Source organism: Rhea pennata, chromosome 1 (genome assembly GCF_028389875.1).
Source record: "Rhea pennata isolate bPtePen1 chromosome 1, bPtePen1.pri, whole genome shotgun sequence".
Classification (NCBI taxonomy): Eukaryota; Metazoa; Chordata; class Aves; order Rheiformes; family Rheidae; genus Rhea; species Rhea pennata.
In genome coordinates, this window is record NC_084663.1 from 114,199,628 (window position 1) to 114,222,375 (window position 22,748).

The 22,748-nt window shown below is 37.7% G+C and overlaps 1 protein-coding gene across 4 annotated transcripts in view; it reads right to left on the reverse strand.

The window, feature by feature from the left end:
* APP (amyloid beta precursor protein) overlaps window positions 1-22,748 on the reverse strand; it is a 224,554-nt gene that overhangs the window by 41,705 nt on the left and 160,101 nt on the right. For all 4 annotated transcript variants that reach the window (XM_062598064.1, XM_062598045.1, XM_062598054.1 and 1 more), the window contains 4 exons: window positions 22,025-22,099; window positions 20,619-20,777; window positions 7,276-7,404; window positions 5,048-5,147 (listed from right to left, as the gene is read on the reverse strand). In XM_062598064.1, the coding sequence (XP_062454048.1) occupies window positions 5,048-5,147; window positions 7,276-7,404; window positions 20,619-20,777; window positions 22,025-22,099 (463 nt within the window). The remainder of the gene's footprint in view (window positions 1-5,047; window positions 5,148-7,275; window positions 7,405-20,618; window positions 20,778-22,024; window positions 22,100-22,748) is intronic.

Genomic DNA, 22,748 nt, shown 5'->3' on the forward strand with positions numbered 1-22,748 from the left:
TTGTGGCTGTTTATTTTACCCTGGGTTAGAAATTCAACCCTATTTGTGTCTTTTTTAAAAATACATGGAAATACTGCCTGTAAAGTACGGTTAACTAGAAACAGAGAGGAATTGTTTCAGAAAAACAGCTCTACATCCCTACATCTCTAGTTTCCCAATGCTCAATGTACTTCTCTGCATCCATCCATCTAGTCCTAGCAACTGTCTCAAATCAACAATCAAGTTATCCTTTCTAGTGCATTTTCTCAGAGTCTCCTTCTCTGGAGATATTCAAAATGCACCTGGATGCAATCATGTCTAACATGCTCTAGGTGACGCTGCTTTAGCAGGGTGGTTGCACTAGATGATCTCCAGAGGTCCCTTCCAACCTCAACCATTCTGTGATTATGTAAGTCAATCTTGGAGGAAGACTACAGCTCTCTTCCCAATTTCTAACTTCAGTCTCCTTGCCCAACATAAATATTTTCTAATCTAACATACTGAAACTGAGTCATACAGTAAATATCGTTCTTATTTGATATGAACTATATATAAGCCATTCTATATTATATGAATGCCATATTATAACAGCATTCTAACAAGCTATTGACACATTTAACTTATGTCAAGTTGCCTTTATTATTCTGATATCTCTATGTAGCAACCCAACTTGAAATAAAGGTGCAGAAATCGTACACATCCTCTTTCAGTGATTTTAGTATTATTTGGAAGGAAGCTTTCTCTTCATCTAAATCTTAAGGTAGCAAGTATATGGAACAGTTACAGGAAAAGGAGGTGCTGAGGACTTTTTTCAAGTTCCTACTGTTGTCTGAAAGAGATTTTTAGCTACATATTCAAAGCAGCATTTTGAGGGAGATAACGAAAGAGAATCACAAAAGAATGGCACCCACCAGGGCAGGTCAAATTTGCTTTTTCAAAGCCTCCAAGGTTGTGTTTTGGTTTTGCAATATCTAACTAAAAACCATGATGGTTTCCATTTTGGATTGACAGCCTGTGGCAATCATTATTGCTCTCAGAACCTCTAGGAAGATACCACAGCATGAATGGAAAAGAGTACACTAATTGAGTTCATGGAAATAAAAGCAGCAAGGCTGAGAGTTCATTGTAGGAAATCAACAATCAGTTGATTCTTCACCGGTCCTGAGTCTGTAGCTTGTCTTATATTTACAGCTGTCAACCTTTTTCTAAAAATATGTACAAAATCTTCACAAGAAATTGTGAACTGTGTGTCAAGAGCCAAAATTCTCTTGCTCAAATTTTTTTATGCTAAGCTGGAGTGTTCAGATACTTGAAATGGCATATTATCCACAGCACTCTGTATCCAGCTGAACGCAAGTAATGATCCCCAGATCATGCTTTATCTGTCCTCTCTCCCTCCTATATGACATGAATGTGGCCATCACAACAATCTACAGAAGAACAAGATAGAGGCAGTGGAATAGAATGATAAAGTAACAATAGCTTTAACTTATTTGCCAAGGAACAAACAAAATCACATTTTCTTACTTATTACTTGCTCATAACTGAGTGTTTCAGAGCTTAGCTACCATACTGCTGTAGCAGGCTGTGCTGAATATTTCATCAGTGGTGGGCTAGAAAACATGCAGTAAGGGACATCAGTCTGGAAACAGAGCAACAAAGATAAAAAATTCAGCTCGCCGCCTGCCCATTTGACTGATACATAGAGCTCTGATGTAGCTTCTGATTCAGAAGCTGTGCCACTGCCTGCAATAAATTACCTTTTATATACATGGATAAGCAGTCTAATCAAATAAGGATTTAAAGCAGGATGTGCTAAAAAGAATTGCTGATTCCCCTTAAAGTGTGCTATTGCTCCTTCTGAGGTCTTGGACATATTAAATAGTGTATTAGGTTTATCAGAGAGAAAAAGTGGGTAAAAATGTCACAGCAATCAAGTAATACACTCATCTACATCCACTCATCTATCTCTTCTCAGATTTTTGCCTCCATTCTCATATTCATGAGACACGCTCCTATCCCTGAGAAACACTACTCATGGACCGTATGATGCAGAGAGTGACCTGGTTTGACATCTGCATCAAGTTCTTTGAGAAATCCTTTGCATCCAGAATGGCAAACAGGCTGCTACACAAGTATCTTGTTTAAACCTTCCAAACTTTGTCATAAAACTCATGGTCAGACAGATGGCTCTCTGCAACCCTTACATGGAGTCTTTACCCCTGCCCCAAAATAAAGTAGAGATAGTTAGCATTATTCTTGCTTTTACGTCTGGAATACAATACATGCTTGTCATCCTATGAGGACAAGGTTTACACTGCACATTTGTCAAGTGCTTAGCAGCAAAAACATGCTCCCTTCATGAAAGTGCTGCTCTCTATTCTTCAGAGTACTGTGGGTCTTCCTATGTATCCATACGCTCAACTGGAGACAAACAGTTGCAGATAAGGACTATGACTGATTTAAATTTTAGTCTAAATTTCTGCCATCATCTCTGCTGGAGTAGGGAAAATAACCACAGCTTTTGAAAGGCTGCTTTTAGCTCAGAAGTTGGATATTATTTTGGATTCAGCACCTTAAAACGATGGCTGTTTATCTGCTTTTTGAGATCAAGATCTTCAGAAATATCCTGTATTCGAAAGGAACTCCAACCAGCCAACTGCTAGATTGTGATTCATCAGCATTAATTAAAAATATATTCAGACTGATAACAAAAATGTTCTGTAGGCACTTGCTATTCCCCAGCAACAACTTTCTATTCTACCTGATATTATTCAAATTCACTGCTCAGCATAAAGTTCTCAAAAGGTAACAGGAAGAGATCACAAGTGTGCACCTAATTTACAGGCCCATATACTTTCCTGTGAAATACGAACACCTATCTCTCAGGAGTGAACTTTTGGTAGTGGACTATTGGGAAGACATGAAGAAAGTTTTAATTTATTTTTAGTTTAAGGTCATAAAAAATATCCAAGACTTGAGTGATTCAAATTTGTCAACAGCTGGTAACAGAGAAACTGTGCAAAATGAGGCATAATATTTCTAGCAATGAGAAAATCTAGTCAAAACTGGCACCTTATTAGACATTAGAGGAATTAACCACAAGGCATGAATTCACAGAAAACTAGATCTCATTTGTTCTGTTGCTTATGAAATGCTCATGAAACTACTTCCTCAATTTACTGTTCATGAAACTACTTATTCAATTTAGAGGAAAACTATCTTTGCCAGAGCTATCTTCTAAAGTCAAGATTATTCATTCCTCAAGGTGAAAACCATTCGTGAAGAACTCAGCAGTGCAGTGCAGAACCAGAAACTGTGAGTATAATAAACAGAAAAATAAACGAAAAGACTTGCCATCTTAGCTAACATCCTAGGCTCAGAAGAGCATTTTTCAAATATGCTTCCTTACCTGCCATTTATTATTCAGAGGAAAAGATGTTCTTATCTTGGTATTCTTCAAATTTCCACTGACTCAGATTTTCTAAGTCAACGGTTCTTACCATTGGTATTTAATGAAACATTTCTCTTATTAATGAGAGTTGCACTATTTCTTGGAAATGTTACAAAGTACAATTTTATTAGTATTTTACTTCTCCACAGATTTGGCAGCTATAATAGATTTCTTCTTCCATGGGCTTAGGAAGAGCAACAAATTCAATAATTTCAGAATAGATTTTAAACAGAATGATCAGTATTCAAGCTAGAAGGATGCTGTCTCCTTTAATAGGAAGGAATGATCTCAGTAACCTTCCTTCCATTAAAATCAATACGTAAAAGCAAGCATACAGTCAATGCTCTCAACAAGGAGAATGTTGATATCAAAAGAGTTAAGATGTCTTTTCAGTACTAAAAACTATTGTATCTAGGTACAGCCTGGAGTTGACAGGGCCTGCCTATACCTCCCAATAAAAGAATATATTTTTAGTTCTTTTTATCTTTGCAATGCCTTGGATAACTTTTGGTAAACCCAAAATTGCCAAAAATTAAAGTAGGGAAAAAGTACTTTAGAGACTATGACCACTTTTCCTTTGAGATATTTTAGCTTCCCTCACCCTACTGCAAAATAATATTCTACTAATTTCAGTCTCTTTTTCCTCACTAAAAATAAGTATTAAATTTGAGATTAGGAGTCTTATTTCTGTAAATCACATAGTAATTAATAGACTTTTGCTCCTATGTCACTTCAAAGCCTCTGAAGTTTCTATTCCATTTCAGTATTTAGGACAAAAAAATAAAAATTAGAAGTATGTCCCCACCAACAAGCATTAATATTACCAACAACAGAAGAAATTGAAACTTCAGGTAAAAAACTCATGGGAATAATGGTGGCAGGGAAATAAAGCAAAATGAACATCTCAAAGACTTAACAACAGTATGGGCATTTCCTTTGCTGCAAAAATGATACAATTTCAAATCAGTTTTCTTTCTTTTTTCTTAAACTGTACTTGACAAGTACAGACCAAGGCTGTTGACTGTGGCTTATAATTGTGAAGAATCAAGACACATGGTGAAGGATGATTATTAATTTGACTATCTTTCTCTCCTCCCTACCCCTTCCCCAACTCACATAATGTGTCTCCTTCCTAACCAGCACTTTGGACAAGTGAATCCACCAGTACTCTCCTCATCCAAACCTTCCTCAGGCCCTAAACACATCCTTAGCCTTAACCAAATGGCACACACACCTCACTCCCTTGCTTTGAAAAGATATCAGTAACTGATCTGGTTGACTGAAGCTGCTTATTTGTGAAATTAATCTAGTAACTGCCATTTGATAGACTATGCATCTTGTGGAAAAAAGGTTGTTCCAAAGACAAAGGCCACCCCACCACTGACCTTTCCTTTCACCTATATACTATTTTTCTTATAGGTGCACATCAGAAACATGATAATAATTTAACAAACCTCATTATAATTTAATTTATAATTTTTAAAAAAGAGCAAACCTGTCAATGTGTCAGCTACAACAGTATATCAATAGGAGAAGTAAGAGGATATATTTTAGCTTTTAGTGGTGACTTTTTATCATAGAATATTTTTTTTTCTGCATTAATAGTTTGCATACCAACTTCATCCTGGATCTCCTCAGCCACAGCAGGTACATTATAAAGGAAGGAGAGAGACTGGTTCATGCGTTCATATATCACACGTAGATGTGTCATAACCTGTGGAAAAATAAAAGTGTTTTAAGGAGGGCAATACTCTGGCTACTCGTCATTTCTGCAAATTTTATAGACTATATAAAGCAGACAATTTTCACTTGTGCTAGGTATAACACCTGGGTATACTCTATGCACTGAAACTGTCAAACTCATTGCAAAATACACTTCTCACCTACAACTGCCAGATAAACTGTGTTCTGGGCCACAGATGCTCCTCCACAGCAACAACCTGAGACCACATGGGAATGATAAAGTAATTTAAGATAAGGGGTTTACATTTGCTGTGAATCAGAGCATGTATGCAAGCAGCTATTGTGGCAGAAATTTACAGCCTTACTTACCCTTCAATAACTTGAACATTTGCCCATATCCTTAAGCATTCTGCACCACATACAAACCAAGTGAGACTCAACGATTGCTGGATCAACATGTGTAAACCGTTTTCTTCTGTTTTCTTTTGTCTGAATATGGTAAAAAGAATCAGCTACTCTATGAAGAAAGCTTCAAATTTTCAGCTAAAAATAAAAACATATCTACATAGACGTTCTATTGTGTTGTCTCATGTGACTGCAACTCTATTGTTCCAGGTTGCTGCAGGCTGCTAGAGGTTGCATCACTATGTCTTGCATGATGCATGCTCCCCAGGGGACTCTCAGGAAGTACCACCTCTCTTTATTAGAGAGAGAAGCTGAAATGGATGACATAGTCTGATTGGGCAATCAGGTATACAGAATAAAATGGGTTGCAGACAGCAATTTTATTGAAGAACTGGAGTGGTTTCTTCAATCTGAAATATAGTACTTATGCTTTTGACTAAAATATTTTGTTTTCTATTTTCCACTGAAACAAAAATTTTCTACTAAATCCACTGGCCTACATCAACCAATCTTCTGACCAGTTCAGGAAGAAAAAATATTATCGAAATATTCATTCCTTAACTCTCCATACGTTCTTACTGCAATATTCCTATCATGCAGAATATATAGGGCCCTACAAAAAAAAAAAAAAAAAAAAAAAAAAGCACTATACTTCTTGCATCTAAATGTCAGATTCCATTTTTCCTTTACTTACGCTACCAACATACTTGTAGTTTGCAAATTTTCACTTTTTTTTGGTTAAATAATCCAGTGTTTTAGAAACTAAACAGCCCTGCTGGATGCAGACGGACATGCTTGAATGTTTCAGACATGCAAAAGCTGTCTAAGATCACTGCAGAAGACATTCAGAATTACACCTTTCCCCCGTAGTAATTTCAAGATAACACAAACTCAGTGTACAGGTCTGGTTGGAATAGACGTTTGAGAAGTCTAATATGTAAATTACGCCATTCATGGAGGTATATGGTTTTGATTTGGCTTTTAGTGATGCCAATCAATTCAAAAAGTGTGGGTGGAACAGAGCTTCCAATTGCATCCTGTAGAGGGAACAGAAGCAGATTCTGCAGATTATGGGGCACATTTTTAACAGCTCATCCATTACACCTGCAATTTTAATTGTTGTTTTGAAAGCCAGTTGCTTCTTCAGTCTTTTATTTATTTATTTCCTTCCTCACTCTCCGCAACTGATGAGAGAAACACAAGGACTGTTCCAAAACATACACATTAAGGGCTGCAGTAACATTCAGTTAAAATGCCATGAACGACAGTGCCTATTTTTAAAAACATGTTAAACTCAGGTGCTCTGTAGGAATTGCATTTACAGACACTACAAGTACCCCTGCAATGACTACAGAAATGCTGGTCTCAGTCAAATGTCTATACCATTCCTGGTTCTGCCACTTCAGTTGAGGAAGCATAACAGTGTGTGGTAACTGAGTCTGTTAAAGATGTTCTCAGTAGTATTATTTACCAAAGCAGTAATAAAGGCTCTGGGTATCACTGCTCTGGAGGACTAAACAGGAAATGCCCACAACTGACTCACTGCTTGGATAAATATTTCTTCTCAAAAGACAAATCATGTATACCCTATTCCTACATCGTTTTGTTTTAATCTGTTGCTGGAAAGCAGATTATCTCTTATTGCATGTAAAAGTGTACAGGAAGGAGTAAAGAAAAAATTTTTTTTTAATCAGTTGACAGTAACACAATAGTTAAGAACAAACATGATCCCATTAACCCTCTGTGAGGACTACCTGAGATCTGATTTGGGCAGCTTTCTTTGGGTCTACCATGCGGACATGTTCAAAGTGTTTGAGAGTATGCTGTCTGTCTTTCTGCTCAGCACGCACATATTTCTTCAGCATGTTGAATACATGACGAGGCTGTGAAGAAGAAACAAGAAAGAAAAATTGTTTCAGTTTACAACAACGCATTTTACAGTTCCTTAGACCAGAGATGTGTCTCAAAACAAAAGCAGAACCTGCAGCAACAACCTTCCAAAGGAAGATCTGACTCCTCTGGGGAGCACCTGATCACGCAGCCCTTCAGCAGGATGTACTGCTCAACCACAGCCACAGGCAGACATGAGAAGGCCTTCAGATACTGGAAAGAACTGGAAAGAAAGTCTAGCTGTTGCGTTTCCTTGTTTAACTGCTATGATGTCATCCCAACATGACAGGAATTGCTGTCTTAATATGCTAGTTGACATCTCTCCCACCATTCCTCTGAGTGGTGCTAGACCTCTTCTCCTCTCCACTGCAGGGAGGAGTCCCCATCATTCAGGCTCTTAGTTCTGCAACTTTCACCACTACTAAGCAAATTTGTCCCAGAACATTCCCTGAAATCTTGTCTTAATCAGAAGCATTTCAGCAAGTCCCCTATTATTTTGACTATCCAACAAGGATCAACGTCCATTGACTACAGTTAAACTTTAAAACCAAAAAAGATTACAATTGTTACATCTTAGCAACAGTAAACTGAATGCACATATCCAGATTCAAGGCAGAAGGTATACATCCTGGGCCTGCCCAACACCTATATAGAAGACCATCTGAAAGCACTATGCTATCCAAGCCAACTAATAGTCATCAGACTTCATTGTAAAACTCTTGAAAAAAAAATCAAGACTATTCTGTCCTGCTATGCCTTCAGGGAGAAATGGGAAAGGAACAGATACTTAGAAACTGAGTTGAGGTGAGGAAGGCGCACATCCAGAATACATAAGAGAAAGAAAAAAGGGCCACCTGCTTGGTTCTTTTCAAGGTACCCAAGGTTGGATTTTAAAAAAATCTTACTCTATGTTTACATTGCAGGTGACTTTAGTTAATAAAAGATATTAAATAAATGCCTTAAAGCTAGTGTGTGTACTGTCAAGGTAAGAAAGCAACCATTATGTGCAAAGATACAGTTGAATATGAATAGAAAAAGCCTGTAGCTGAAAGGAACATGAAAAATAGATATAGTCTGATGGTACCTGGGAGCAGTAAGCACAGACTTATATTAAGAAGTCTAAGAAGAAAAGTGTATTTCAATGTTCTTTTTCACTTTGTACAGGAACATAGTACCAAACCAAGGAAGCGTTCTCTAGTATTCAAGTAAGACATTCATTTTTAACTCGTTGCTTATGACGATTCTGGAAAAAACAACCAACCAAAAACAAAACAAAACAAAAATACCCCTCAGCTTGTGCTGTTCCTACATCCTACCTGATGCTGCTGAATGGTGAGAAAGATGCCATTGACATAGGTAGGAAAAAAGGAAATAGTGCCCTTCCTGCGTACTACATTAAAGAATGAGTAGAAGTGACAAACAACTCTAGGGACTGAAAGTGATAAAGGGGAGTGAAACAATAATGATAAAGGAAGTATTTGAGGCTCAATATACAGCATCCTGAAGAAGAAAGAACAGTTGGAGAAGCTGAAGCTTTAAGACTTAGAGTCACAGGGAAATATAGAGCCTAAACAAATTTAACATTTACACAAGTGATGAATACTAAGCTACAGAGCTCAAAGATTTAAGGATCAATTCAGCTTTAGAAAGGCAATGGATTTAAAAATGCCTGAAGAAAGTAAAACAAAGGTTATTTGAGAGATTTGCAGGACAGAAATAGAGAAATGGGAGGTGGCTACCTGACAAAGGATTAAATTTAGTGGTTCCATGAACTTCAGTTCATTCATGAGGAAAAATAAAACCTAAAGCCAAGAACCTTGGGAAAAGTTGCAGGAAACTGGGCAAATATTGGAAAGTAAGTAGCCTTTGTAACACTGTGGTAATGACAAAACTGAAATGCCAACTGTGAAGCATTACAGGAACAAAGATTAGAAGACCCGAGGCTTACAACACAAATGAAAATTCAAAGACTGATAATGTTGCTGCTTTTATTGAAATTTCAGTTTTATTTGCCCCAAGAAACATCAAGATAGCTGGTTAGGGCAGATTAGAGAGAAAAGTATTAATTTCTGTTTCTTCAAGTATTTCTTGAGGCATCTCCACTTATGTGTCACCAAGGCGAGAAGGGCATATTTTTCACTTCAGGATGTTTGTTCACTGCAATAGGTCAATGGAACATTTACATTAAGAGTTGTGACTTGACATTACCAGAATAACAATCTTGCAAACACCTGTCAAATACTGCTAACAGCAGTAGTCACTTGGGTAAACTGGCATCCAACTCTCAGTGCATTTTTTTGACATTGAAAAAAGCCTCAAATTATCACTAGGAAGAAGAAATGAATATGGATGCCTCAAGTATATCTGTCCAAGAAAGCTTCCTGTCATGGTGCTAGGAAACCATAATTAAAGCAGAGGACAACGCAAAACCAATATTAAATTTAAGGTGCTTTCTTACAGGAGCAATGACTTTGTTTTTTCTTAAGCAGAAAAAAATACTAGAAACACACTGCACATAGTTTGATAAGTCTACAGGGCTTTTTTTTTTTTTTTTTTTTTTAAACAAACAACTATCTATATGCAAGCTTTAACCCCTGTGGCAACAATTGACTAGTGATTGCCTAAAAGCTAGTGAAACTGCTCTAACAAAGTAATATTTCCAGCTAAAAAATCCTCGTAAAGCATTCCATCACCTCACAGAGATCTACAAGGCTTTGACATTCATCAAGAGTCAGGAGGCACTGCAAGAGCCTGAAGTTCCTAGCATAGATGCAGGCACCAATAAAAACAATATGATTCCTTGAATACAGCATTAGGCCCTAAGATATAAAACCACTCAAGCCTCCCTGAAGTGGAAGCTGAAACGGATTAGCAGTCCTACAGCATACTCTTGTCACTGACAAATATTCCATTTTTATGATCTTCAGGAAACATGCCCTGGCTCACCCATTAAGGTAATATAGTATAGCATTTCCATGCTGATTTAGGGAAAAAAAAAAAAAAAAGAAAAAGAAAAAGAAAAAAGAAACCCTCAAGAGAGTTGGTGGTATGCCTTGAACATTCAACATAAATTAAAACAGCTTTGCTCCCTCAGTCTTAAATAACTACCAAGAGTCACAGACACACTGGATTAGGTCAGACCTCCAACCTCCCAATAACTTTGAAATGTTACTGCCTCAATTTCAGGACCGTTGCTGAAGGATAAAGTGCCAGGGCTGGTGATGGGTAGTGACAGCTCTCTACCAGCATCACATGTCTGCAGGTAGCCAGGACTATAATCAAGGCACAAGTTCTATAGCTGAAGGTAACTTTAATAGTGTTAAAAAAGGTAATTGATACTCTCCTCTATGCCTAGAATTCTAATGTGGTACGCGTACTTTTAACAAATCTCCTGATCTACAGTGCTGACTTTATTCCTTGCTGCCTCTCACCTTATTACTGGCTTACAAGCAGTTTTGCAGAGTTATTCTCAGTAGGATTCACCCTCCTGTCCAGCAGACCATGTAGCAATATGGACTCTTGTGATGGTGCAAGCAGAGGGGCCACAAGGTATGGTAAAGTCAAGAACAGAGATGAGGGAGTACTCCACAGCCTAAGAAAATTCAGTCAGACCCTGTGTCTGAAGCTACTATACCAAATCTGGGGGGCATCTATTACTCTAACCTTAGGAAAGAAGGAAGGAACCTTCAGACTAAATTATAAATGGAAAAGTTGTTAGTACCAACTAATTTAAGTTCTCAAGGACTGAAATCTGACCTTGTCTGTGGCAGAAGAATAATCTGCTGACATATCCCAGGGTTAGCTTTGCACCTCTCATTCTTGATAAATAATTTACCAAGTATTGAAGCTCATTAAAAACTTGTTTTAGTATTTGAAAATTCTGTTCCACTTTTTTTTTCCCCAAGGAAAACTCAATGCACGTACATCTGCAGTTACCTAATAAAAGCCATCTGGGAAAGGACTCACAGAATAACTAACCTGTATCAGCCACTAGGGCTATCTAATCCTCATGAAATAATTTTGTTATTTTCAGTTTTCTGTATTTGTTTTGCCGGCTTTTTTTTTTTTTTTTTTTTTTTTTTTTTTAATCAGTCTTCCTAGGAAAGCGACAAAAATACTCCCAACATAACTTCCATTATCCACATGCTTTTACTTATTCTTCCAATGCTGCTGGAAACTAATTAATCCTGTAACAGAAATGACAAATGACTTCCTAAGCCATAGGATCCCGCTCCAATACCAAACTCCGAATACCTATTGTTTCATATGGAATGCTGTTTGGTTAGGAATAATATTGATTCCTGAACACTGGAAGAGCCTGGGTTGGCTGGCAAGAAGCTTAAACCCTCAGGATCATGGCACTCTCATTTAAGAACATGTGGGAAAAGGCATGAACACACCTAACAAGGACACACACCGGGCACTGCAGAGTGTGGCAGTCTGAATGTCTATATATCACCTCTGACTTGTTCAACACACACTGCCATGCAATTTGCTCCTGTGGAACTTGTTCTAATGCTTCCCTTCTAAGCAGCCCCAAACACTTGCTTTTTTTTAACCTAAAAATAAGCAGAGATCATAGCCCTTTTATGAGCATTCATCATAGTCCAACAGATGTACTCATGTTTGCACATATTTTAACTGTTAATTTAAGATCCTGCTTATTCTGGAGGATACCACCCGAAAATTATTTTACACAGAGTTCTTATAAATACTTGCATGCATTCAATTAATTCTGTATGCAGGACACAGATTCAAAGACTTCTTATCATCATTAAAAAGATGTCTTTATGCCTAATACTGTAGGTAATATGTCTATTCTCTTATTTGGAAGAAAATATATATGCCCCAGGGCAGAGTTAAGGCTATAAAAATGACCAGCACTGCAACTTCCTGGCTTCAAAGCTTACCCAGCCCACTTCCAGTTTTCTAGCTGAATGAGACAAGCCCAAATGGGGGCAGAAAATGCCAATGACAACCTGGCTACCTGGTGTTGACTTCCAATCATAGTGACTCCACAGGCCAGAAAGGTGCCTGTATTCCCAGTAGCATCAGCATCAAGACAAGAGTGCCTATATCTTTTTCTAAGAATAAAATAACAATATTAACATTGCAGCTAACTGCCAAACTCACATCAGAAGAATTTGCCAGCCTAGACTTTTTTCTGAGCTTAAATATTCCACAGGTTCCAGACACAACCGATTGGAGAACATGGGCTCTATTTCCACTCTAACTTTTAAGGTATTTCAAAAGGAAAAAAAATCTATAAAAAATGCCCCAAAACACTTTGAGATCCTTCTAGAGGAGAGCACTTCATACATGCAAGGCATTTGGGTACAGCATTCATCACTGTGATGAAAATACCAATTTATGAATATAGTAAAAAAGAGCCTTTCAAAAGGCAGCCTAACAGAAGTTATTCACACAAGATTCTAAATGGAGAATATTCAATTATTCCGTTCTCTACTGATATATGCCATTTTAGCAAGGACTTAGCTTGATTTTGTTGTAGCTAATGGAAAATATGGAGTGTCCATAAAACAGTTCTGGTAATTTACCATCTTTATTGTTCCTTCCATACTCTCAACTGTAGGTTCTGGCTCTATTACTAACAGGATTCCCCTGAAATGGAGACAATGTAGGTTCTTTCATATCTACAAAAATTAGGAGGTAAGAACTACAGCTTCCCTTTCTATAGGGCAATTACAAGAAAATGTAACCCACTGGCGTCTTCATAAGCTCCATAAAGGAATCATGTATCAGACCAAAAATATCTGAACAAATGAGATATATATATATATATATATATTTAAAAAATAGTTAGAAAAAGTATATAAATAACTTGGCCTCTACACAGAGCCTAGACTAGCATTTCTGTTTTGAAGTGAGTGGTGAAACAGTGTACTTCCACTGAGCTTGGAAAATAGAAATACCAAATTTAGTTTGAATTGCTAGAAACATAAAAACATAACTTACATTCTCTCTCCATGGAAATCCAAAGTATTTATTACAGAAGAACAACAAGAAAATAATATTAAAGCATTTCTGTGTATTTAAAGTACAACTTCCAGCTCTCTGCCATGGGGAATTCTGAGTTGGCTTGTCATTTCGATCAAAATTGTCTCTATAAATCAAAAATGAAAATTCCACAATGCTGTATTTTGCTATTTAGGCTTGCCTGTAGCGCAAAATCAATCACCAGTCCTTTCTGATTACCACTCTTAGAATGGGCTGTTCATTAGCTTATTAGGGTAATTAAATTGTTAGTAACTTTAGGATGATGTCTGATGCAGGAAAACAAGCTCACTTTACGAACATTCTCAGGAAAGGTTAGCTAGAACGAGTGCAAGACCTTTATGCTGAAGTGTCTGATACAACTATACCCCTTCCATCCAGCTACCCTTTATATGCAGCTAATGATGTTTTCTCATCAGTTCTGATAATTTATAGAACACGTTATCACAAACATTGCTACTACATGACTATAATGGTATGCAAAATTTCTGTGTACATATCATCCTTTGGTAGGTACCACTGTCCACTTTTCCTGAGGCAGAATAAATGAAAATAATGTTTGATTCGATCTCATTATTTTACCTTCAGGATCTGAACTTACTCAGTCGTGACAAATTAAAATCAATTTTGTCTCTGCTCGCCTTTTCAAGATTTTGAATTTAGATATAATGAACCTGCCAAATTTTTGCAGAACTTATTAGCCATCTGGATTTGCCTCTCTTCTCTTAAGCTTGCTTCTACAAAAACCTACTGGCAAGGCAAGGAGCATGACTACACCACACATTCAAGCCCGCAATGCAGGGGAAAAATAAGAGTCTGGTTTTATTCACACAAAAGCCTCAGCAGCTGCTGGAAAACTGAGTTAGATGACTATGTTTCTGTAAGTTTGACCTGGTTTAGCAGCAGAGATGATGCCTGTGCCGCCTCTTTAACAAATTCCACGTAATTGAGTTTATGTGAGAAATTCCATAGCTTTACAGGCTCAGATTAGCAGAACTAAAGGGTGGAATATTAGAGCTGGACTCATCTTTCCTTCCTCACAGAAGGATTTTTATCACTAGATCAATAGCTATGCTTTGACCTGCCTCCAAGTGCATATTTTCACAGCAACCTTGTTGGACTTGGAAAAGACTTCTCAGAAAAGCTTCCAGAAACACAGAGGCACTGAGGAAGGGCCCTTCTGCACACCCTCCTTTAGCTAAACTCACCTTGCTCCAGCCCATACTATGCTCTCTCAATATGGATAGATACTGGCCCCAAAGCACAAATGGTACCAGAAAGAATTCTAAGGGCAACAGGAAAAAACATGGTAAATAAATTCAAGTGGGTTAACATACATGCTAAACTTCATATTAATCATCCTACTCTGTTCAACAATAATTTACATCCTGACAAAATAGTTCCAAATTGGAAAAGAAACATTTTAAACTGACTTTAATTATTATATGCTTGCTGTACTCCATGTACAAAATATGGAGGATAATTAATTACCTCTCAAAGGTTTCCTATACGTTTCCTTGTTCTGAAACCCTTTATTTCATCATTGTGAACTGGATTTCTTCTCTGCTTCTCTTTTCTCCCCCACTGCCTTTCTACACAGAATGTGCCTCTGTTACCACGAAGATTAAACAGCAGGGCATAAATCCGATAAAATTTGACATGCATGTGAAAGAGAAAATATAAGCAAATTATAAAACCAACCTGCTCACAGAGAATGATAGTTTTGAATTCTTCTGCTTAGCTAGCAGAATGAAGGGAAAAATCACCAACTGTTTTAAACACTAGGGGCATATTAGTTCCAGCTACCACTAACTCTCCTTTTCTGTAGTAAGATCATCAAGCAGGGTGAAACAATACAGTATTTTGACATTGGATACTGAACAGCTGCCCTCCATTTTCAGAGAGATCAAAGTACAGTACAGCTAAGCTGCACTAGGAACCAGGGAAAAGGATCAGGTCTAAGGTTCTGGGCAGCTTGCATGACAGCGCTTCAGAGAAGAGAATAGCAGTATCAATATTCATGTTTGTTTAAAATTATTTGCTAGCAGACCTTGAAGCTATGCAATTCCATCTCCATACGCTTCCTGGCTTCCTAGACTGCTACCCTGTAGGTTTCCTGCAACACTGGCACTAGGCAACAATATGCACCACAGCTGAAAAAAATGTTATTGAAGTCTTTGGTAACAGAAGTTAATCATAAAACTACAAAAGACTGGGAATCTGTTAAGTAAAACAGCACTGAAAACAACTATTGTGACTACAGTACAGGGAAAGCATGGCATGAAGTAAATGTACTCAGGCATAGACCCAGAAACAACAGAAACATCCTGCTTGCCTACCTGACAGGAAAATCGCATAGTTATTCTTGTTTTTTTTTTCCACTCTCCCATTCCCTCTTACTGAAGCTTCATCAGAAGCTATGTTATTGATCTTGAACTCAATTTTTGATGGTTTTCTAGGCATTTGTAGGGATGTAATGACTACTTCACTAGTCTAGGCCAAAGGTTCCCCCAGTCTAATACCTTGCTAGCCTGGACTGGATGCCTACTGGGTTGCCTACTGAGAAGGGGCAAGCATATAGTACTTTTCTTCCAGCTTCCCACCATCTGTAGCTCAGGGACCTCTGAGCCAGAGGAAGTTGCTCTTCAGTTCTCTTCAGTAAACCTACCCAGATTCAACCCTTGAACATATGTTAAATTTTTAGACTCCAAAAGCACAGAGAAGAGTTCCACAACCTAACTATGCACTATGTGAAGAATTACACTTTTTATTTGTTTTGAATCAAATACAGTACAGCTTCATTTAAGGTTCCTCATTCTTGAAAGAAGTGGAAGAGAGAGTGAACTGTCAATCTCTTTCTTAGCTCTAGTAAGAAGACGCTTCCAACCTTGAAACAGTCTTTGCCAGTGTAGGCAATGGTGCCATAACTCCAGCTTGGGTTTCTGCTGCCGGGACCATTCACATCTGCACTGTGTAGTGCAAAGGCAGCAAATAATGTGCTTACTCTGTGTGCACCACATACTCTGCACGCACTAAGAACTCATATTTTCTGTATGTATCAGGATTACTTCACTCATGAAGAACTGTGCACCATGTGCGTAAGTCTGACACCAGGAAAATTCAGACTCTCTGTATTCCTATGATAACTGATCTGCAGGCAAAGATTGGACACAGATTTCTAGATACCAAAGGCCAAATTAAATCCTGATGCTCCAAGTGGTCTGCCAAAAGTCCAAAAATTCCTGGGAAAATGTTCAAGTTGAAGTACAAGGATATATCCGGACAATATAGCCAAGTAATTAAGCAGCATATGGAAAACAGATATATACGCCAGACTTACAGTAACCCTCCTAGCAACCTCATTTTCCACAAAGAGAGCCGAGGCTGCAGTTCCACAACACCGTAACTTCGGTAGTAGTACTGGCTTTCAGATTCTCCTGCCTGTCAATTCCTATCCTCTCGCATGATTGCAGCGGGTTTGTGAAACCATGCTACAATGCTCTTATTTTTAACTTTAAAGAGATTAGCTCCCTAATCTTATTCACATGGTCCCACAAACACCATATTAAGGAATGGGAGCAATACAGAAGTGGTAACAAATGACTAAGGGCAAAAAAGTTGTCAAATTCTTACTCTGGTGCTGCTGAAGTTTCCATATCACAAAAGTATAATCTAAGGCACCAAAAAAAGACATTGGTTCAATGACTTAGAAAAATAGAGACAGCTAAAGGCTGACTTCAGACTTCCAGAATCACAGTCCACTATTTCATACAGCCAGAGAACCTCCTCAAAAGTTGATTTTTCTTCTATAAAGTTTTTTCTTACAGTAAAAATTATACAACTATATTGTACAGCATATTGTATACAAAGAAGCTGTCAAAATTATCCTCTTCTTCACCAGGTAAATAGGTGACCCAAGCCTGAAAAGAAGTATTACTTTCCTTCCTGAAAAAAAAGTATTACTTTCCTTCTTGTAAAACAGAAGCCCCAAAGACATTTGAGTTGTTTTTTTTTGTTTCCTCGTTTAACAAATTCTAACTTGCACTTCCACTAAAGAAATATCATCATACTAATAGTTTCTTAAAAGTAGAGTTTTATTAAAAGCTCAGGTCTTATTTATGCACAGAAAACATATACTACAGTTAGAAAACCTCCAAAGTTATTTTTCAATTTAAACCTAAATTCTTTCCTTGTAAATTCATTTACAGAAACACTTGAAAAATCCAGAATCTACTTCTGTAGTAAGCATACTAAGAGCAAAACATGTAATTGGAAGCAGGCAGTAGAAGGTGGCTGTTCAAAAACATTGTTGCATAACTCCAGAAAAAGTCCTTTTTTTTTTTTTTTTTAATGATTACTTAACAAGTCAGCAGAATAGTTACAACTTACTCTCAGAATTACAAGACAATCACATTAAATGTTCTTTCAGTTTACCAGAGACACAGTCCCTAAGATACCCCCCGTCAGAAAAAAAAATAGCTAGGGTAATAGAGTTGAATTTTCCATTAATTCCATTTCCTCTTTGGCTAGGTAGCCAAAGTATGAGTGCAGAGCGTATTCCAATTTCTGGCTCTGTATCTTCCACAGCAGCCACAGGACTGAATTCATTCATTAGATTGCTTAGCTATCATCAATCACTCCTCAGGTTTCACCCTCTGTCCCACAAAAATACCAAACCAATCCTCCTACTCAATTCAAGATCAGCTTTTTCCTGTGCTCTGGCATACATCTGACTGACAGTTCAGAGGCACACACTGAACTGTCAGTAACTACAGAACATGCAACAACAACAAGAAAAGCGGAGGCTAGAACAGCACCATTAACAAGACTGGCAAATGAACTGCTTAAGGGTTAAGAGCTTCTGTTCACCCTCAAGAGTTTAAACTCAATCGTGATGATGCCTCCTCGTCTGGTAACAACTTGAACTGCTGTTACTTAAATGTTTGCTGCCTGCTCCTTTCAGAAAGATCAGCTTTTGTAGAAAAAGAATATAGGATTATCTCAGTCTTTTAACAATATCTTTAAAACTTGGTCCTGCTAGACTCAATGCCGTCACTGATATGGCCTTTCAGGCTCTTACTGAAAAAATTATTTTAAATGTCACAGAAACTGAATACAAACAACCCAAACAAAATTCATTTTTTTGGGGCCCCGAAGTCTGCTTTAACATTTTGCTCCTTAGTGTTCAGCAACTAAATTCACTTTCTTTCTTTTTCTTTCTTTTTTTAAAGTGAAGATGCTATCTGCATTCCCTGGACATGAAAGTTCCCTAATCCTCGGAGTAGAGTCTCGCATTTTGGCTGTTCTAGAGATCATTCTTGAGTTCACTGTTGTCCCAATCTTCCAATCTTGTACATTCTGAAATATTTGTAGAACCAAGTTGTCAGTCAGATCCACATAACTTGAAATCAAGAAATTTTGGGGATACTTGTCAGGCAGGGTTACTTTTTCATGAGAACCACCTTCACAGCAGTAGCTGGTTGGCTTAAACCAAACAAGGTATTACATCATAGGTGAATTACTGAAAACTATACTGTAAAAGGGCCAAAAGAACCTGCAGCCATTCTATGCATCTTGCTTCCAGTTATGAGCTGCAGACTTCAGTCCTAAGGGAAACTGCATATAGCCTATAATTTGCTAATGTGTCTGCTGCTAATGAGATCCTTGAGCCCAAGCCCTTCACTACCCTTGTAACAGTCACAGGTTATAATACACAACATCACACTTTCAACACCGCTCCAAACAACATCCTCTTCCAATTTGTAACAGAGACTAGCACTTCACTGTCCTCAAACTACTATGCTGCAAAATACAAATCTACTCTTGATATAACTAGAGTTTCCATAGGACAGGCAGACAACCTCAGACTGTTCTTTTACTTGGCATGCAGTAAAAATAATAGTTTTGCACCTCATGATGCAGAAAATGTTTGTTGCTGATACAGAATTACTAGATTACTTTTGACAAAGTATATAGATCCGTTCTAACATTTCAGCTTTAATCCAGTCATCCTCATGAAAAACACACCTATTACAACTCAGATAAAATAATTATTTTTTCTAAAAAAGCTTTGCAATGAGCTTCTTGCCATGCAACTGTTAAGCATGCTCTAGTAACAGAGCTGCCCAAAAGATGCTCGTTCCTTAAACTATTGTCTCATAATCAAGTATAAGAGACGTAACATCTTACCCTACACTCCATATTGGTTTCTAGCCCATCAGAATGCTAACTGTAGGATAACACAGCGATGATACTCATTCATATTTCCAAGTATGCCAAATAAACAAGGGCTTCAGAGAGATTTACAGTAGGCACAAAAACGATCATTTTTGCATGTTACTGAATATGTAGGTTTGCACAGAGAAAAAAATTCACTTAAGAAATACAATTTTAACATGTTAGTCACATTCAGGTAATTTCCCACGAGGCCAAATTCAGAATCTAATGGCTACAACTTTACATTGCTGACTCAAAAGCCTTTCACTGGTCTAATGGTTTTTTCATCTACAAAGTATCGAAGAGACCAGGGAAATATAAAATATTTGATTATTTCCCCACAGTGTTCATGTAGATTATCTTCTTTCTGGAGGTCACAGATTACTATTTTGGAATTAAACCTAAACATCACAGATTCATTAAAAATTCCACTCAAATCCACATGCTGAATTTGGTCTTTACATCACTCCTAGCCACCATATCCGAAGCAAAAATGTTTTAATTTCTAGTATGGTAACTTCATGCTGTCCAACGATCCTGACAAGATCCTTCATCAAGTATTTTAACAGTTCAGCAAACAAAATGGAAGACCACAACCACCCCCATCCTCAAGCTCCCTCCTGAAATAAGTATCAAGTATCCTACTGTACATCACTTGGACAGATGATATCACCATCCTTCAGTTGGATCTGCGAATGGCTACAACTTTTGACAACCTAATCACTTCCATGTTTTTTGCCTAAACATCGGTATCCATCTATCTATATGTATGTATGGGAGTGCTTGCCTGTAAGTATACACGTATGAAGTCCAAACTTTAACTTTCCAATTGATTGACAGCTGTAGTAGATCTCACACAAGCAACACTGAACACTCAGTGCTTCAAAACTGGACTGTTTCTGCACATACTTCATTTTTTCCAGGATAACTAACGTAATTTTGACACAGCTCATAGAGCTTGTGATATTGTACTTACCCTGGGTGGGACAGTTTGCAGGGCTGTAATATAGTTCTCCAGAGCAATGCGGCGACGGTCATTGAGCATAGCTTCCACCCTGGCCATGTGAGTCTCCACCAGTTGCTGTCTTTCATTTGCTGCTTCTTGTTCCAGTGATTCCACTTTTTCCTGGAAATGCTGTACCGATCATAACAGAAAGAGAGAAGACATCAGCAGAGATCAGCAGACATTAAAAACTACACCTGCAAATGATGAAAATGTTCTGTCCCAGTCAGTCTACTGTGACTCCCAAAAATCTGAGCTGAACATATCTTTTATCGATTTCAACGCCAACTGCTGATGCCCTGTATTCCTGAACACCTGGCCATATTTTATTAATCTACCAAGTATTCCTAAAACAGTCAGTGAAATCAACCAGTGAATCCTTCATTTGACCCCAAACTGTTTGGTGCAACAGAATTCTGCCTGGGAACAGATGGAGTTTGGCAAACATTTGCTCCCTGTGATTATAAAGGCTTTCCATGTATCAAAGTAACTTCACAATCAAATCTACAAGACAGAAAAAAATCTATATAAAACAGCCATCAGGAAGAATAAACAAGCCCAAATTCATTCCAATAAGGGGAAATATTCACTGGACAAAACATACAGAGAATAAAGCTTTGGTATTTAATATGCAATGCAATCTGGTTCTGAACACGATCTTTTATTTTATTTATTTATTTATTTGGTAGTTTTGCATTGAAATGTTTCCAACAGTACGAAGTAATATCTAACAGCCAAAACAGGTCTCAAGGAGTGTTTGGCCAAAATTTTTGAATTATGGTATGATTCTAGATAAAATAATTTTGGGGCTTTTTTCATAACAACTTGTTTTTCCCATAGTGTATAAGGACAATTCTTTCTATTGATCACATTCAGATGGATTTTGTAACAAATTTGGGCTAAATTTTGATTACTCCAAAGCCTTGATGTAATCTTCTTGATGCTGAATCCCATCACTTGGAACATCTTCCACTTGGCTGAAGGTTTCTTTCAGATAAAAATTGGTGTTTATTGCTTCCTCAAATCACATTTTCACATCTCTGCTTGTGCTTGGGCACTTATGCAACTTATATTCATTTATTACAGCTTAAATTCTGAAAAAGGCCCACAGGAACTGGGTTTTCAGTTCTCACTAAAGGCAAGCCTTATTTACAATAAAACTTTGCCCCTCTACACAGTAACTAGAGATGTTCTGCATTTCCATTTCATGGATTGACTTTTAAACAGAGAGAGACCCAGAAGCCACTAACAGCTGGAAGCAAAAATAGCAACTGTGAGAGCAGAATAGAACATTAATTCTCCATATAAATATGTTTTAAAATTATATCACAACTAGCACTGTGTTTTAATTGCAGCCCCTGCTGGTAAAAATCCTTTACCTGGATAACAGCTTTCTTATCAGCCTTTGGCAAGTTCTTCGCTTGGCGTTCTGCCTCTTCCCATTCTCTCATGACCTGGCAAGCAACACAAGGAGGGTGACTTTTGAATTCTCCTCCCTTGTCTCAGGGCTTAGCAACAGCCAAGTACTGCAGCTCAGTCATCATTTGAAATTCCTCTCCTCCCTTTACGTATACAAAAAGCAGTTACCAAAGGCAGAACCTGTTATTAAATTAAACCAAGACTGCACTGCCTTGTCTGAACGTAGCGCCTAGCGTTCTCAGGCTCACTGTGAAGAACACTGCTGTTACCCTGCCATCAAGCAAAGGAAGTGGAAGTCTCGGTGGGTGAGCACACAGGTCCCTTTTCATCTTGGACAAGAAAAATGTTTCAGTCTAATCTATTTTATGCCCTTGGTCAAAATGCGCAAATTTCAGCTCATTCTAAAAGGTATTTTTTTGGTATCACAAAGATTTCTAGATTTATGTGGACTGCATCACTGACCTTTGAGTAGGACAGATCAAGAATTATATGCAATTTGTGCTGGTCTGTTCAGGAATTGGTGCCAAACATTTCAAGAACTGAACATACTTATATCTCAGGTAGAACACTGACAGAAAAATGATGTAGGAAAACTTTCAGCACCTTTCCTTTCAGCAATCTGAAAGGCCACCTCCTCCTGTAATAGAGGGCAAGGCAGTATTTCAATAATAAGGGAAGGAGTTA